Source organism: Alosa pseudoharengus, unplaced genomic scaffold (genome assembly GCF_046254945.1).
Source record: "Alosa pseudoharengus isolate Yale_2024_CS ecotype anadromous, Long Island Sound unplaced genomic scaffold, YU_APseudo_1.1 YU_APseudo_1.1_scf_12, whole genome shotgun sequence".
In the NCBI taxonomy this organism is placed as follows: Eukaryota; Metazoa; Chordata; class Actinopteri; order Clupeiformes; family Clupeidae; genus Alosa; species Alosa pseudoharengus.
This window is the reverse complement of record NW_027468587.1, coordinates 24,889,284-24,906,783: the sequence shown is the minus strand read 5'-3', so window position 1 is coordinate 24,906,783 and position 17,500 is coordinate 24,889,284. Positions and strand designations below refer to the sequence as shown.

Sequence of the window (17,500 nt, the reverse complement as noted above, 5' to 3'; positions counted from 1 at the left end):
CTGCATAGCGTACTACTGAAGATTTTAAATGAGTGACCACGATAGTAGTCTTAAGTAACTTTTTTGCTAGTCCCAGCGAAGGCTGGCAATGTGTAATATTCCGCTGGTTGGTGCACAGGCAAGTGTTCAGATTGATTGTCTATCCGTCTTTCACAACGATTTTCTTGGAGCAGATCTTTCACACAACTCAACTTCGGTAGCCTGGCCAGTATGTCTCTCTTAGCTGTCCACTTTCATCAAGCCGGATAGCCTATATAATATATTTTTTATTTTTTATGTAGAAAATTATAAATGTATTTCTGTACAGACATATGGTAATTAATTAGTGTTTACTACCCTACCCATCCCCAACCCTAATAGAAACACACACAAACATAAACACACACGTGCACACATTCACATGTACTGTACAATATATGTGGGGGTTTCTACCTGGTGTCCAGCTCTGATTTGTTTCAGGACGTTTTCATAGCACACCTCCTCCATGTCGTGTAGCTGCTGGACCTGAGACAAAGGAAAAAAGAAGACGCCCACCACTAGGCTCAGTCTCAACCACTCTCTTAGGCACAGTCTCAACCACTCTCTTAGGCTCAGTCTAAACCACTCTCTTAGGCTCAGTCTCAACCAATCTCTTTGGCTCAGTCTCAACCACCCTCTTAAGGCCCATTCACACCAAGAACGATAACAATAACTATAAATATCGTTCTCGTTAATATGAATGACTACATTAAAACACATAAACTATAACGACATGAAGAACGATATTGTTGGGGATCACTTTCAGAGCGATTTTTAGAATGATAAAAAGCTAATAGCCAATCAGAACCCATCAAATTTTAACCGTCACATTTATTAACACAAGTATCGGAACTCCCCCTATTACCGTCGGTCCCGTATTTCCGCCGTCTTGCGTACATGTGTCACTTAATATCCATTTCTATAAAAACCAAGACGGCGGATTCCTAAAGAAATGCAAGCACCCACACCATAGGTGTATCTAAATTAGCTATGTACCAAAAATGACATTTTACCGTGACTCGAAGAGCTGTAAACAGTGTTGTAAGGCTGTGTGTACACATCCGCTTGGAGCTCCAGTGGAATTTTAATTTCATGACGAGTATTCTCGGTCTAACCATTCATGTGCCGTTGAAATGGCGTATATAGGCGACACATCAGGCCGGCACTATAACTCCGAACGTGGTAAACAAAATCGGATATTTCAGGCAGGAAATGCTCACGTTAAGAACTAAACTAGATTTTGTTTAAATCTACACACCTATGGCTACTGAAAAATGTAAGGTTAATTTAGCAAATGTTATTTTGAAGCGTTAAAAACATCGTTGTTTTAGAATTTCCGAACAAAAGTGGTGATAATTGGGGTGTTACGATAGAGACTTTGTTTATCATTGTTCAGTGTGAACGCTTTTATTGTTATGGTTATAGTTATCGTTCTTGGTATGAATAGGCCTTTAGGCTCAGTCTCAACCACTCTCTTAGGCTTATTTGCTGCTTTTGATACCTACAGCATGCTTGGCAGTCCTCTCCGGGTTTCAAGGCTAATACACTGCACTTGCTGACAGCTGCAGAGAGACCAACCTAAACATTACATTTTCTAAAGTCTGGTTTTATGGACACCAAGCCAAAAGGGAAATAAGCACTCCACAACACACACTCATAATTTGACATCATTAGATTAAAGGGTGTCTGTCTGTGTGTACGTGTGTTTGAGTATTTTTACACACATCTATATGTTGATCTTTGTGCTCATCTGTGTGTTTGTCTCTACATGCATGCGTATATGTATGTGCATGTCTGACATGAGTGCATGTGCGTGTGTGCGTGTGTGTGTGTGTGTGTGTGTGTGTGTGTGTGTGTGTGTGTGTGTGTGTGTGTGTGTGCCTTTCTTCACCTTGCTGGTGGCCTTAACGCCCACAAAGCTCTGTCCGAGGGGCACGGGTCGGAAGCGGCTGTCAAAGTAGAAGAGGCCAATGTAGGGGTTAACGTGCAGGAAGGACGCCACGTCCAGGTAGTTGGGCAGCGTGGCCGACAGGCCCAGGATCCGGATCATGCTCTGCGTGGACTCCACCTGTGGAACCAGAGAGACACGGAGACATGGAGAGGGGCAACGTGAGCAAGGGCAGAATGAGTGATCACATTTCACACACACACGCACGCACGCACGCACAATCCAGCAGCTCTGGGAAGGTGGTCAATGTACAAGGCTATATCAGGCTAATGGTTAGTAAACAGCGTTTTGTTTTTGTTCAGGTGGGTGCCATGTCATGATGGCCTCTGGCATCCCAATCCACTTACCCTGCCTGTATTTGTTTTTAAAGCCCACACAGTGTCCATATACCACCAAGTAACTGTTTTAAAGAGAGTGAAGAGCCAAGTAACTGTTTTAAAGAGAGTGATGAAGAGCTGTGGTGTGTGTGTGTGTGTGTGTAGGTAATAGAGAAATAAAGGGCGAGAAAAGGAGAGGGCTCTATATCTCGGCATCCTGCTGTGGTCAGAGAAGACTACTGTATGCAGGAGCTGTCCCACGCTTTTATCTAGATATTACACTGCCGCGCGTCCTCTCCTGGTGGACATACTCTCTCTCTCTCTCTCAAACACACACACACACACACACACACACACACACACACACACACACACACACACACACACACACACACACACACACACACACACACACACACACACACACACACACACACACACACACACACACACACACACACACACACACACACACACACACACACACACACACACACACACACACACACACACACAGCACCTGATGGAAGAGCAGCCCTTCACACTAATGAAGTGTGCTTGAGTCATTAGAATTCTGGGTAATATGGTTTAGGAAGTACAAGATGAGTTTCTCCCTCTCATCACTAAACCACTCACATCCTGTCACAAACACATGCTTTCAAGTGGACGCATACAGGCATGCATGCACGCACGCACGCGCACACACACACACACACTCTGTTACACCCTCTCCATCTCCCACACACCAGTTCTCTCATCTTCCCTCTTTCTCATTTTTTTCGTCTCTTTCCCTCAACAAATGCACAAATCTAATTAATACACACATACGCTTCTCAATCTACCAGACTGCTACGGTGTGTGTTTGATTCCAGTGTGACTGAGTTAGAGGCCAGCCAGTGCCCCATGTTTGTAGGTGTGTGTGTGTGTGTGTGTGTGTGTGTGTGTGTGCGTGCATCTTCTCAAGCCCCAGGTGACTGGAGGCCTGAGGCAGCCACACAGCCTTATGAACTTAAAGCCACTGCTGTGCTTCACATCGAACATAATGAGTAGCCCATACTAACTCCTCACTAACCTAACTTATCATATTAACTCTTAACTCCATCACTGTGCCTCATAGCCTAACATCAATCTATCCCCGACACAACACATTTGACCACAAGGTGTGTTGGATCGTGTTCAGGATGCAGAGAGAGAGAGAGAAAGAGAGAGGGCATCTGCAATTTTCTATTCATCTACAACACAAATGCCAAGTGAAGGTCCCTCGTACTCATCCCCGTTCCCACTTTAGTCCAGCAGCTGAGAGGGCAACCAAAACCATCACCTGAAAAACCTGAAATGCCTCCAGTTCACTCCACTGCCGCTCCCGCTCACAACAGGAAATAGTGCTGACAGAGATCTAGCTCGTGCTGACAGAGATCTAGCCAGTTGGAAAACAGAATAATTGGTTCTCCAGACAGGAGGAGCGGAGCGGGGAACAATGGCAAAGTGGTGTGAAATAATGCAGGCTGCCAGGCTTGGTGTCGAGCCTGCGTAAAAACAGCTTGCCGACTATCAATGCAACAAAGGGATGGATTACTATGCAGGGAAAGCATCCTTGGTATCACAGCAACAACTAATTATACCACCACTAAATTTCAGATGCAGAGTCCACAAGTCCACAACCCTACACCTTCTATATGTATCCAGCTATAACATGCAAGCTCATTAAAATGTAAGTTTGTTAAAATATCTGTACAAATTCTATGCCACTATATGCAAATTATACTACAGGTATACAGTTCCTGGAGTGCCTTGATCAATCCATGATCCTGGAGTTGTTTTTGCTATACCAGTGGAGCCACAGGACAGCATTATGACACGCAATGACAATGAACCCTACAACACTCTCTCACACACACACACACTCATACACACACACACTTGTCACTTGACTCTTGTGTGCCGAGGCGTGATCTAGACGGAGGGCTGGTTGCCATGCGGGCCACGGAGCGAGGGCCCTTGCATGTTGTTTTGGTTTTAAAGAGACGCGTTGGGGGCCGCGGAGAGCCGGGGCGTGCGGCTTCACCTGAGAGCATCAAAGTACATATCTGATGAGCCTCCACCTCCTGCACCGTCTCCACACTACAAATCCCCTCCACCTCTCAGTTTCATTACCATCAGTCCTGACAGTCTGGAGGAGGAACCAGTGGAGGAGAGAGAGAAGGAGAGAGGGAGAGAGGAGAGGGGACAGAGAGAGAGTGTGAACGAGTGAGAGAAGGAGAGGAAGAGAGGAAGGGAGAGAGGAGGAGAGGGAGGAGGAGCAGGAGAGATAAAGATGGAGATGAATCAGAGAGGTGAGAGGCAGGGAGAGTGAGGGGAAATATGAAAGAGAAAGAGGAAGACAAGGAGGAAGAAAGGGTGAGAGAGAGAGAGAGAGAGAGAGAGAGAGAGAGAGAGAGAGAGAGAGAGAGAGAGAGAGAGAGAGAGAGAGAGAGAGAGAGAGAGAGAGAGAGACAAACAAAGCTAGGGAGTCAGAGGGAGAGAGGTTTGATGAGGACAGCCTGAAAGCGGAGCATGTCTCGGATCAAAGGGCTGGGTAAAGAGAACAGAGAGGGAGAGGAGGAGGAAGAGGAGGAGAGCAGGAGGAAGAGCTGGAGTGATTCATGCGTGGGCTCTTTCACACCCCATGAGAGGGGGAACGAGGCAGACTGGGCCAGAGGCCATTGGAACTCTCTTTCTTTCCCTTCCATGTGTCCAGAACACGCTGGCCATTGTGAGTTCGCAGACAGTCCTCTGACTCCTGATGAAAACAGAACAAACTGAAATGAAATGAAAGCACTGGGACGAATGTCTGACTTTTGGAACTCCATACACATGTTAATGATGTGGGGGCCACGAGTGCTGGAAATCAACATGTCAAGGTACATTCATCATGCTGTCAGACCAGAGGGCATTGTCTGTAAGAACAAAAAAACAAACTAGGGCTAAAGCGATTACTCTCAAATAATTTGATTACAAAAAAATGATCGAGGAAAATTCTCTGCCTCGAAGCTTCGCTTAATTCCCATCACTTGCGTTAGTGGCCTGCTCAGCTCAGGGATTATTGTTTCACACGGACTGTTATTACTAACGCCTGAAACACTTTCAGAAATAAGTTGGCGAGATGACAAAGAGCCAAGAAACCATCCGTAAAAAGCAGAGAATGTCCAAAGTTTTGGGATCATTTCAAACGTAGAAAAGAAGACAAGGTGCAATTTGTCCACTGCAAAGCAGAACTGGCGTACTACAACAGCACGTCAACGATGATTCAACATCTGAGCCGAAAGCCTCCAGTTGTTGACACCAGCTATTGATGTTAGCTGATTTAATGCATTACTGTAGCTACGTATTAGAACGTATTTGTTATGGTATTTGCCACTTGTAGCGGCTGTAGCCTAATGTCATGAGTCGATATGACGTTAAGTTGTGGACATTTTAAGTAGTAAACTAATTCATGTAAAATAGCAAGTGAGCAATACACCAAAAAACTCATCAAACACAATCATCTCTCCCTCTCTCTCGCAGACGCACGGGCACCCGGTGTTAGGTTAGGCCACCTCACCTATCGCCTACTCCAGACAAAATTATTACAGCGCTGACAAACAAAACAAAAAAAAACCTGAATTACTTCAAGAATCAAAACTGCAGTTTTGGAGGAAATATTTGCTGTTCTTATGCACAAAAGAATGCATTGTACTGCATAGTAGCCTACTGTACTTCACTGCAGAATTGCAGTATTTTGGACATGAAAATACTAAAGTACTGCACTGTATTGTAGTTTTTTTTGGAAGGGAGGTTGTATTTGGTACAGTAGTAATGGTAAATGCTGTAGATGCACAAATCTACATAAAACCGATATATTAATTTACTTTGAAGTGTCTAGGGCTAGTTTACAGCATGACATTTGTAGTGCATATGAATAAATTGCACTTCATAATAAAAAAATATTTTTTATCCGATTATTAGCTAGAATACTCGATTCCAAAAAGAATCGATAGCTGCAGCCCTAAAACAAACAAACAAAAAAAACTACATTTGGTGTCTTGTAGAGAACGAAAAATCATGCTCACTACCAAGATTTACAATTGATAAATCCACACACAGGTTTCCCTATTAAGGCATGTGTGTTGAGTGTAGAAGAGCACACATGCCAGACAGGAAGCCGAGGTTCAGTCTCAACCCGGGCCAACCCCCTCCTCCCACTGTGCCTATGGCAGAGGCAGCAAAGCACCTGGGCAGCACTGCACAACAACAGACACTTTTATAGGGCTGCTGTTGCACAACAGACACTTTTACAGGGCTGCTGCCTTTAAAGTGTGCCCTACTCTTCCTTGAAAGGATGGGGTGGGGTGTGTGTGTGTGTGTGTGTGTGTGTGGGGGGGGGGGGGGGGGGGTGGCTCACTGAGTGCTTTTTTATGTCAGGTAGGACACAGTAATTATTTTTAAAAGGGATTGGGGGGTCATTTGGGCAGAGAAACGGAGGAAGTGTGAGGGAGGGTGTTAGACAAGGGGAATAATAACTAGACTAATAAACAGAAGTGTGAAGAGAGAGGGGGAGATGGGGAAAGAGAGAGAGAGAGAGAGAGAGAGAGAGAGAGAGAGAGAAATGAGAGTGAGAGAGAAATGAAAGGAGGAGAGAAATATGTATATTTTTGTCATGACTACTCTGGTAACGGGAGTGAAACCACTCTTTGTTTCTTCACACTCTCTTTGTTTGGCCAGGGAAAAACACACTGTGTGGAGAGTTGCTGTAATTGATGTAAAATGCTCGATACACAATCAAATAGCTTTCATCCCGTTGTTACACCTATCAGGTACACAGGCTTTCTTTCATCTTACGCTCTCAAGTAGCTCTACTTCTCATACACACACACAAACACAAACACGCGCACACACACACACACACAAGCAGGCACAGACTACTTCTGAAATCTGTTTGTTCCAACTCCCTGGTGCTGTGGATCAAAGCTAGCGTATAAGATAAACCAATCTATGATTTTGCGAACAAAATCGATCTAGTCGGGGTAAAAAAAAACAGATTCCCATTTCTGCGCTGACGTTACACAAACGACCTGGTGGGCTAGTTCAGCAGTCCTCCACCATCCATCATACTCCATGGTCAAACATGGAGGTTGAATGTGTGTGTGTGTGTGTGTGTGTGTGTGTGTGTGTGTGTGTGTGTGTGTGTGTGTAAGAGAGAGAGTGTGTGTGTGCATGCATGCATGTGTGTGCATAAGAGAGATGGAAACACACTGGAGTTTCATAAGAAATGCCTGAGAGGTCTGAGGGGAAGGAGGAGAGAGCATTAGAGAGAGAAAGAGAAAGGGAGAGAAAAGGATGAAGAGGAGGGAGAAAAGGAAATTAATGAGAGAGAGAGAGAGATCAAGAGAGAAAGAAAAAGAGAGATAGAGAGAGAGAGAAGAGGGGCGAGGCAAGAAACATGAAGAGAGAGTGTGTGTGTGCGGAGAGACAGGACAGAGATACCAACCAATAAAACACACACCTCACACCAATCACTGAGTTTAGGAGTCACACACACACACACACACACACACACACACACACTTTTTAATGGGGCAGCCGTGACCGAAAGCGAAGGTTAGCGCTTCGGACTTGTAACCGGAGGGTTGCAGTTTCGAACCCCGACCAGTAGGCACGGCTGAAGTGCCCTTGAGCAAGGCACCTAACCCCTCACTGCTCCCCGAGTGCTGCTGTTGTTGCAGGCAGCTCACTGCGCAGGGATTAGTGTGTGCTTCACCTCGCTGTGTGTTCACTGTGTGCCGAGTGTTTCACTAATTCAAGGATTGGGATAAATGCAGAGACCAATTTCCCTCACAAGATCAAAATATAAGTATATATACTTATACTATATACTTTTCTCCCCCTCACACACTCACCAACCAAAACACTCACCATCCTAAATAACAATCATCTGTGAAAACTGATAAAAGCTTATGGCTCATGTTTACATATCAATTTCTCTGCTTTTATATGTCAAAGAAAATAGGGCCCTTTGGGGGGAGAGAGAGAGAGAGAAAGAGAGAGAGAGCTTCTTTTCTCTCCACACCAATATTTTATGGATGAGGCCATTCACTTTCCTCCTTCCACAGGCAACAATCTTGCTTACGGCGCGTCAATCAATAATTCAAAGCCTGTTACACACAAGAATACTGCCAGAGTTTGGAGTCCAGACGGAGAGTGAGAGAGATACAGTAGAATGAAAGAGAGAAAGAGCAGTGTAACGGGTGAAGTGTATGACATCATCAAATCAATATATTCGCAACAAGTGTGGAGTTAAAATTGGCTACAAAAGAACTGAATACTTCACTCAAGGGCGTGGGGTGAGACAGGGTTGCAGATTGAGCCCAATTGTGTTTGAATGAATTCGCGGTGTTGCTGAAACGATCTGCAACACCTGGGCTCACCCGGTTGGACACGGAAGTTAAATTCCTGCTCGTTGCTGATGACCAGGTGCTGTTGTGGCCCACTGAAAAAAGGTCTACAGCAACACCTGGACCTGCTAGAGCAGTACTGTCAGAACTGGGCCTTGACAAGACAAATTGGACAAATCAAAACGTTATGATCAGCCAAAAGGAACCAAGACCTCAAGGAACTAGACACCTTTTAAAACCTTTGTAACAGCAGCCTATTTAAAATCAACATTCTAATTAAAATCTGGTCCAAAATATTCAACACTGTAATCCTACCTATTGCGCTTTATGGAAGTGAAATATGGGGTCCACTGTGTAAGCAAAATTACAGTAGATGAGACACACACCCTGCAGAAGCCCTGCGTGCTGAATACTGAAGAAATGTGTTAAATCCAAAGAATAGACGTCACATATCACTACTTCTTCATAGCCATGTCAATAAAGCACATATAATTGAATTGAATAGATTTGAGAGAAAGAGAGAGAGAGAGAGAGAGAGAGAAAGAAAGATCAAGAGACTCAATTTTCAAAAACTTTATATAAAAAAAAAAAACCTCTGGCCTTGGTTGCACCCAACTTTAAAATATTTTAAATAAAAGGGACTTACTCCTCTTCCCAGTCACCTATGGGAGCCAGCATCCCAGCATGCTGCAGAACGACAGCTTTATTAATTTCCTGTGCAAGATTGACACCTGACTGAAGCTCGCTGGAACGGAACGGGGGTAAGGAATGTTCCGGAGCGTCTGCTGCCGTCTCATGCGTCTGACTGTGGGTATTTGCATAATCACACTAATATTCCAAACGGCCGGCGTGATTCCGACACCGAGAGCCGCCAATCACCATCAGCAGGGACCTGTCGCTCAGCAGGGCCTCCAACACGGGCAAGACACAACCACAACACATGAGATGTCGATCACACGCATAACCACTGTCACCTACTGTCAACTACTGCATCTGTACGCTCACACACACACTGTATCACTCACTCATACACTCACACACACACACACACACTCTCTCTTTTTCACTCACACACACACACACACACTCTCTTTTTTACACACACACACACACACACTCTCTCTCTTTCACTCACACACACAAAAACACGCTCTCTCTCTCTCTCTCTCTCTCTCTCTCTCTGACACACAATACTATGTCTGAAATACATATAAACAAATGCAACCACACCATCTGTCTCACAAACATCCACACATAAGCAAAAGCAAATCACACACACTCAAATGCCACTCACACATACTGTCCAAGGCAATATGCACCCACAATGTTTAGACAAAAGTCTAGAATTTACCTTTTAGTCTTTTCCAAGTAGTATGTCTGAATGCACCCATATTCAGATCAAGTAACAGGCATGCCCCTTATTCATTAAGTCATCATTGAAAGGTATTTCTCATAGTCAGGGATTGAGTTAACTGCTGTTGAACTGTTATGTTGCACATTGTTACTCAATCAACATAAAAACTTACCTTGAATATTGATTTAAACCAAAAAAATACTCCATTCATCTATAAACATTCATCTCGGAGGGTCAGTCGCATGAGTAATACCCTGTGCCACTGTACTGCCAAGTCTAGCAGACACCTCCATTTACCCATGAGACATGCTATTTCAGTGTCCTGAACTGCAGGTGTGCACAGGGGTGTCCAGGTGCACCACGGCAGACGTACCTGTCGGAGGGTGCGAGCCACCAGGCTCTCCAGCACAGGTCCTCGGTCCTCGTGGAGCAGGTGCACCTCGTCCAGGATGAGCAGCCGCACCACTTGAGAGAGCGCCACGTCGCCCACGCTCTTGCGCGTCACCACGTCCCACTTCTCTGGCGTGGTCACCAGCATCTGGGGGGGGGGGGGGGGGGGGGTGCAAGATCAAATCACAGGACACGCAGGCAGAGAATGAAGCTGACGCTAAAACTACCACAACTTCTTACCCAACCACAACAATTTACCAATACAGATGGCAGGGTGTATGTATCAACACAGAACACATTGGCAGAGAATGAAGCTGAGGCTTGTCTAACCACAGTGAATGAAGCTGAAGCTCTCCCACAATGCCTTGCCACAATAAATTGCCCACTTCACCTTCCGTCCGATGCCAGTGCATCCAGTGATGGCTGGAGTATGCAACACAGGGCACATACACATTCATCACATAATCACTAGACACATTTCCTGCCCAACCATAAGAAAATACACAATTTCACAACTGACACCATCCGTTTGATGCCACCGTGCCCTTCGATGGCTTGGATGCCTAAGTCTCACTGAATCTCCATGTGTCTTACACCAATCCCCTCTGTGCTGTAAGCAAATTCAACTAATCTCAGGCAATCAATGACATGCCACCGGGGTGACCCTTCGGCGGCGAAGTCAATAGGCGATCGATAACCCAAGCTATCTGCCAATGGTCTGTGTCACTGTCGATACCCTGATCAACCTATCCATGGGCCCCGCGCAGCCAGTCAATGGTCACTGTCCCATGGGAACCCATATGCACAAACTATTTATCTGCCCACGTCATTAACTGCCCATCACACATCCCCGACAGGGGCAGCGACCTAATTTGTTGGACTGGTCACTGCAGGACAATACCTCTTCCTGTCAGGTTTGTCTTACACTTTCACACTTCAAACAAGCGAGCAGGAGACCTCTGTAATGTTAATTTGCAGGAGGCAATGGGGGTGTCTATTACAGACCTGCCACTTAGATTCAAAAATTAAAAAGAAAAAAAGATATTTACAGGGGCAGCCATTTCTGATATTCCAAAGGGGAACTCTGTTTGATCTGCAGTTCTCTCTAATGCTGTTATTCTAATGTGGCGAGGTAACACTTTCAAAAGGTGATTAAAAACACAACACAAACAACCATGTGAAAAAGAATGGCCCTCCGAGATGTTTGCCAACCTGTCAGCGAGTGAGAAAATTCCTTTTAAATACTCAGCAAGGCAGAGAGAGAGTGAGAGAGAGAGAGAGAGAGAGCAGAGTGAATTGAGGGCGCAAAGAGAGTGAGAGAGAAAGAGAGAGTGAGAGAGAGAGAGAATGCACAGAGAGCAAGCAGTTCATTAAATCCTCTCTAGTTTGCATTTAAATCAATCTGGCCAGCCATTAGAGACTGGCGCTGAAAGAGGGAAGAAGCGGCAAGCTTGTGCTTAATTAGACTGCGGCTAATCTAAATGGAAGCTCTGGCACACAGGTAGTGGGCCAAAGTGCTCCGTTTAATTACCCAACAAAAGCGGCAAGAAATGTATTTAATAGTTTAGGAATCAGCTGTGCGAGTGTTTGTGTGTGTTGTGGTGTTTGTGTGGCTGTGTTTGCATGTGTGTTTGTGTGTGTTGTGGTGTTTGTGTGGCTGTGTTTGCATGTGTGTTTGTGTGTGTGTTGTGGTGTGTAGGTCGGCTGTGTCAGTCTAAAGGCTTCACTAAATTGAGTTCCACTGGCATGTAAAGAGGAATACAACAGATCCAGTAACTGATATCTAATCAGATAGATTTCCCTGTGTCGGCAAAGCTGGCTTGCAAACGCTATTTAAAGCTGCTTTTGGTTAATAGGTTGGTTTAGTCTATTATTTTAGTCTATAGTAGATTATACAGGTGTTGCCCCCATACACACATGTGCACACAAGCATACACATAAAACACAAATTGCATGCCCTTATTCCACTGCTTGGTTGAATTTCCCATTGTCCTACGTAATTTAGAACGACCATTAACCGTATGTTATCTGCACACTATGAAGTAGATCCATTTTTTTGGTATCACACTTGTATATTAATTCGCCGAACTCGTTGTGAAGTTTAAATGAACTGTCACGTTGCATCCGAGCTGTAAAATGCAGACGTTCAGAACATTGCAACATTGTAGCATATGACGGAGGTGGCTTTTAGCTAGATGGATGACAGCAGGCAAAGTAAAAGCGATGTTTCAAAGCTAAAGTTCATCAGAATCTTGGGATACGCCCGCTTGACAACGGGAGAGATAAAACTAACGACTGGCCTTTGGCCGTAGCAACCATCCATTTAGAACTAGTAACGGCAGTTTGTCCTGTGAGTTGAGAAATTAGTTGATATGTGTCGGAAGAAATTAGTTCTACAAACAAGACAGTTTTAGCGATTAAAACGTTAATTTTAAAAGTTAATGCACTACGAGGTTTAAACGTAGTTTTGCGCTTCATGTCGGGGCCGTTTTACAACCTCGACCGTGCATTAACTTCTGTGAACAGACCACCGTGTCGTCCATTATCCCTTACACGTACGCTTCCACCCACAGCTCCTGTTAGCCTGCACCTTCCGCAAGAAATGCTCTACATACATACCAAAGATTCTAGAACAGAGCTTTGTTCTAGAATCTTTGATACTGTAACGTCGGCGCAAAAAGACAGTGTTCACGTTCTCCCGCGCAGGGGATCCTGGGATACGAGAGCGAACATTTGGGGGGTTTATGTCGTTATTCTCCTTAGTTTTGTGTGTAATGTTAGCGTCTTTATTGTAACATGTTTCCCTTTTAGTTCTCCCTCGTGTGTGATCCTTTTTGTGTGGGAGGCTGCGTCCTCCCCTGTATGTGTAGTGTGTGTGCGTGCTTGACCTGCCCTGTTTGCATTGTGTTCTGTGTCTTGGTCTTGGTCTTGGTCTGTATCCCTGCTCTCGTTCTCGGTGATTAAACCTTTTGATTGGACAACTGTGTGGTTCGCTATCAAATCGTTACAATACAGACATACACAAGCCCTGTGGCCTCTGACCACCACAGCCTGCTGCACGCTGGCCCGCTTACCGTCGCCCTGGCAACCAGCTTAAGGTGTATGAACCGACCGTTTCTCCTCCTCGTCTCCTTCTTCTTCCACTTCCTGAACTGGCCCCTCTCCTCCTCCCTTTCACTTTGTGTTTTGCTCTGGTGGTCCTGTGCTTTCTGCCACCCATCCAAATGGACATGTTCCTGACTAATACCTTCTCTAGCTGCCCAGCTGTGAAAATCGAGAGCGCCTGTAATCTCAGGCTTCGCCTTCAATCTCAGCTTGTTTGGTGCTTTCTTAGCAGCCTGTTAGCGTGGCCGAATCAATTTTCACTTGGCTGGATTCAGCTATGGAGCTATGGATCTGTCTGTCTGTCTTGTCTGTCTGTCTGATGTGATATAGTGTGCCTTTTTGTGAGCCTTGCTGTTGTACGGTCACATACATCATGTAAAGAGTGGACAGGTATTAAGATGGCCGCCCGTCAAGTCTTTGCACTAGGTACACTCTGTTCTTTGCAGTGTTGCCAACGGTTTCTTTGAGGTAAATGGTTTTAAGGCAGACACAATAATGATTTCAGGGCCTTCCTCCACTGCCCTCCTAAGCACTGTCTCATTTTCTCTCTCTGCGTAGGTGTGTGAGAGAGCATGGGTGTGTGTGCTAGTAATGGAACTGAGGAGAGCAGTATGGCTGCAAGGAACAGTAATTGGTTGAGACAGAGAAAGCGACAGAAAGCCAAGACACACACACACACACACACACACACACACACACACACACACACACACACACACACACACACACACACACACAAGCTGTCTATATAAATATCAATGGAGAGCATGTTATCACTTTTAAAACCTAGCCTTTTGCAATTAGCACCACAGATTGATGTTCCAAATAAGAAGCTTGTTAAAGATTAAAATTTCTTTTTTTTTTTAAAAATTGGCGTTTCTTAAAGTCCAACCTTATGCTATTAACTTTTCAAGCAAGATGGGGTTTTTTTTGTATGTTACATACTGTAGACACGTTTATCTTAAATTACAGGAACGTCTGTTATTCGCATATCTCTTGAACCGCTCGTCCGATTGATTTCAAACTTGACAGGTGCCTTGCTACGGGCACGAGTAAATGCAGTGCTAAGTTTGACGTTGATTGGATAAGTAATGAAAATATAATGTTAAATATATTGGTAAAAGAAGCACACATTGGCTTTCTCCGCTCTACTGTAGCCACTCCTCCTCTCACACAGCACAGTGCAGGGCCAGAGACAGAGAGGGTAAGCGGAGTTTTGGCAGCACTGAATCAAGGCACAGTGTGGGTCAAGATGCAAGATATTTGGATGATTATCATGTCTGACCTCAACAATAAAGACTCCCTGTATGCAGTTTTCTTGCATAAAATGGTTTCCGCGGATTTTGCAATAACAGGCCAACAAACACGGGTATGCAGTGGCTATTCAAAATGACGTAAACACAATGTGCAAAAAACTGACACTTTGAATAGCCCAGGCTACCTTGGACTTGAGACTTTGAATAAACAAATGATAATCCTGACTGTGAGGTCCCAAGTTGAAACGAGCGATAGGCTAATGGTCCTGCATTTAAGGACATTTCAGGATGCCACACAGCTAGACAATGAGCAGCAGACAGAAGGACATGTCCGTCATGCTACCAAAGACACTGAGTCACATTGTTGCAGATCTCATATGATGATGCATCTTTCTACAAAATGATTTGTATTCTATAATAAGTTATTCAATATGCTTAACATATATAGCATCAAAGCTTTAGGCTTATGTAATTTCGATCAGCTACAGACAGTGGGTTAAATTGAGAAATGAGAGAGAGAGAGAGAGAGGACCAATGCAGTGGGTTAAACTGAGAAATTAGAGAGAGAGAGGACCAATGCAGTGGGTGAAATTGAGAAAAGAGAGAGAGATAGAGATCGAGAGAGAGAGAGAGAGGACCAATGCAGTAGGTTAAACTGAGACAGAGACAGCTAAAACTCTTTAAGACAATGAGATGGAACTGACAGTCTGTGTGTGTGTGTGTGTTGGAGGGGTAATTAATGAGGCCTACAGGCCTGAAGATGAACACCTGGTGAGTGGGGGTTGGGGGTGGGAGGGATGGAGGATTCGACGAACTAGTGAGCGTGCCGTCAAATTTCACTCTACTCCCTCTTCTTCTCCATCAGACGATCTTAGCAATTTACCCCCCCCCCCCCTCTGAGCTCCCCACGCCGCCCCGGTGAAGATGAAACACCGCTGGAGCCGTCAGCCAAGTTCCCGCTCTCTTGCCCTCTCTCTCTCTCTTGCCCTTTGTCTCTCTTGCCACCCCCCCCCCCTCTCTCTCATTCCTCATCCTTTTAATCCCTCTATATCTCAGAACGCACAGTCACTTGTAAGTACCTTTATTTCTCCATGTTCTTTTATCTGCTTCTCCCTGTTCTTCTCCCTGATCTGTTCTTTTACCTACTGTATTTGTAAAGCTTTTGTAAACTGCCAAATGTGTATGAATTGTGCTGTAAAAAAGAATGTGCCATGACTTGCCTACAAACAACTTTAAGGCTCTTGACATTGATTGAGTGTCCACGCAGGGAAAAAAACGGCCCTGTGTTTGTACGGATCATAAGATTGATGAGCGAATCAGACCTGATGGGTTGATAAAGCTACTCAGCACCAATGATGAGCGGAGAGCTGACCTACTAATTTACGAGCCACTCGGCCGGGGCTGAACACCTGATTGGTTGATTTAGTGAGCGGGCAGTCAGTTAGGCCTGAGTAATTTATCGGACGCATGTTGGGGGAAGAAGGAGGCTATTGGCTGCTGCATCGACCCAGTGGCGGAGGGAAAGGACAGTTGTAGGAAGGTCCAGACACTGAATGTCAGGCTCCTGGCTGTGTCCCGGGCCACTGGAAACATTTTACGAGCGCCAATGAAGCATATGGCACTCATGGACAAAAAGCTTATAGCGATGTTTTTTTATAGGGTACTGGTGTGTGTGTGTGTGTGTGTGTGTATATGTATGTCTATGTGTGTGTGTTACAACCCTTTAGTCTGAGTGGTGGTGGGGCGTGGACAGTAGGCAGCACTGGCTAGATGATTAGTTGACTGTCCACATCTGCGAAAGGTGGGGTGTATAAAACAGCTCCAGTTCTCCCTCTCTGCAAAATAATCTTCCCCTCAGATCATTCTCATACACACGCCCTCAACACTCACACACACTTAAATATATTTGACATACATCTACACACATGGTTTCTTGCTATTGTTATGTTTGTATTACTTTAATGAAATGATTGTTGTTAATTGTTTTAAGCAAACATTATTGTCACCTCTCTTTATATTGCAGTCACACAGATCAAGCAGTGTGTGTGTGTGTGTGTGTGTTTACAATGACCTTCCAATCAGATGATAATCAAATCTATCAAAGGCCCACCAGTCTAGGTGTGAGGAGCATTCAGCCAATCAGCTCCTTTTGACCAGATAACTAAGTGCTCTGCTTCCAACACTCAAGACTCACCACACACACACACACACACACACACACACACACACACACACACACACACACACACTTTCTTCACAGTTGAGGCTCCCCACCCTGAAGAAAATGAACATTTGCGGACAAAAAGCCAAAGCATCTGTAAAAAGTGTTTTCTTTGTGACTAAAACATTCCTAATTAAAACCGCTCTTTCAGCATGTTCTCTCTCTTTCTCTCTGGTCGCCCTGGGTAGTCGAACCAGCGGGAGCGAAGTGTGCACATCATGGCAGGGTGTGTGTGTGTGTGTGTGTGTGTGTGTGTGTGTGTGTGTGTGTGTGTGTGTGTGTGTGCGTGTGTGTGCGTGTATGTGGGGGGGGGGGTGTCCAAGCCTTGTGTACAAGCAAGGCATTAAACATTTCACCGAGCAGCCACTGTTACTATGGCAACAACAAAATAAGAGAAAAGACAAAGTGGTTCTGTCCTCAATGGCTGCGATGGAGGAACGGAAAAGGAATAATAACAAAAACAAAAAAACAATGGGTGGGG

General features: G+C 44.9%; 1 protein-coding gene across 1 annotated transcript in view; it reads right to left on the bottom strand.

The window, feature by feature from the left end:
• ascc3 (activating signal cointegrator 1 complex subunit 3) overlaps positions 1-17,500 on the bottom strand; it is a 182,122-nt gene that overhangs the window by 86,142 nt on the left and 78,480 nt on the right. The window contains exons 11-13 of the mRNA XM_076280576.1: positions 10,421-10,585; positions 1,910-2,086; positions 433-504 (exon numbers count right to left, since the gene is read on the bottom strand). Of these exons, the coding sequence (XP_076136691.1) occupies positions 433-504; positions 1,910-2,086; positions 10,421-10,585 (414 nt within the window). The remainder of the gene's footprint in view (positions 1-432; positions 505-1,909; positions 2,087-10,420; positions 10,586-17,500) is intronic.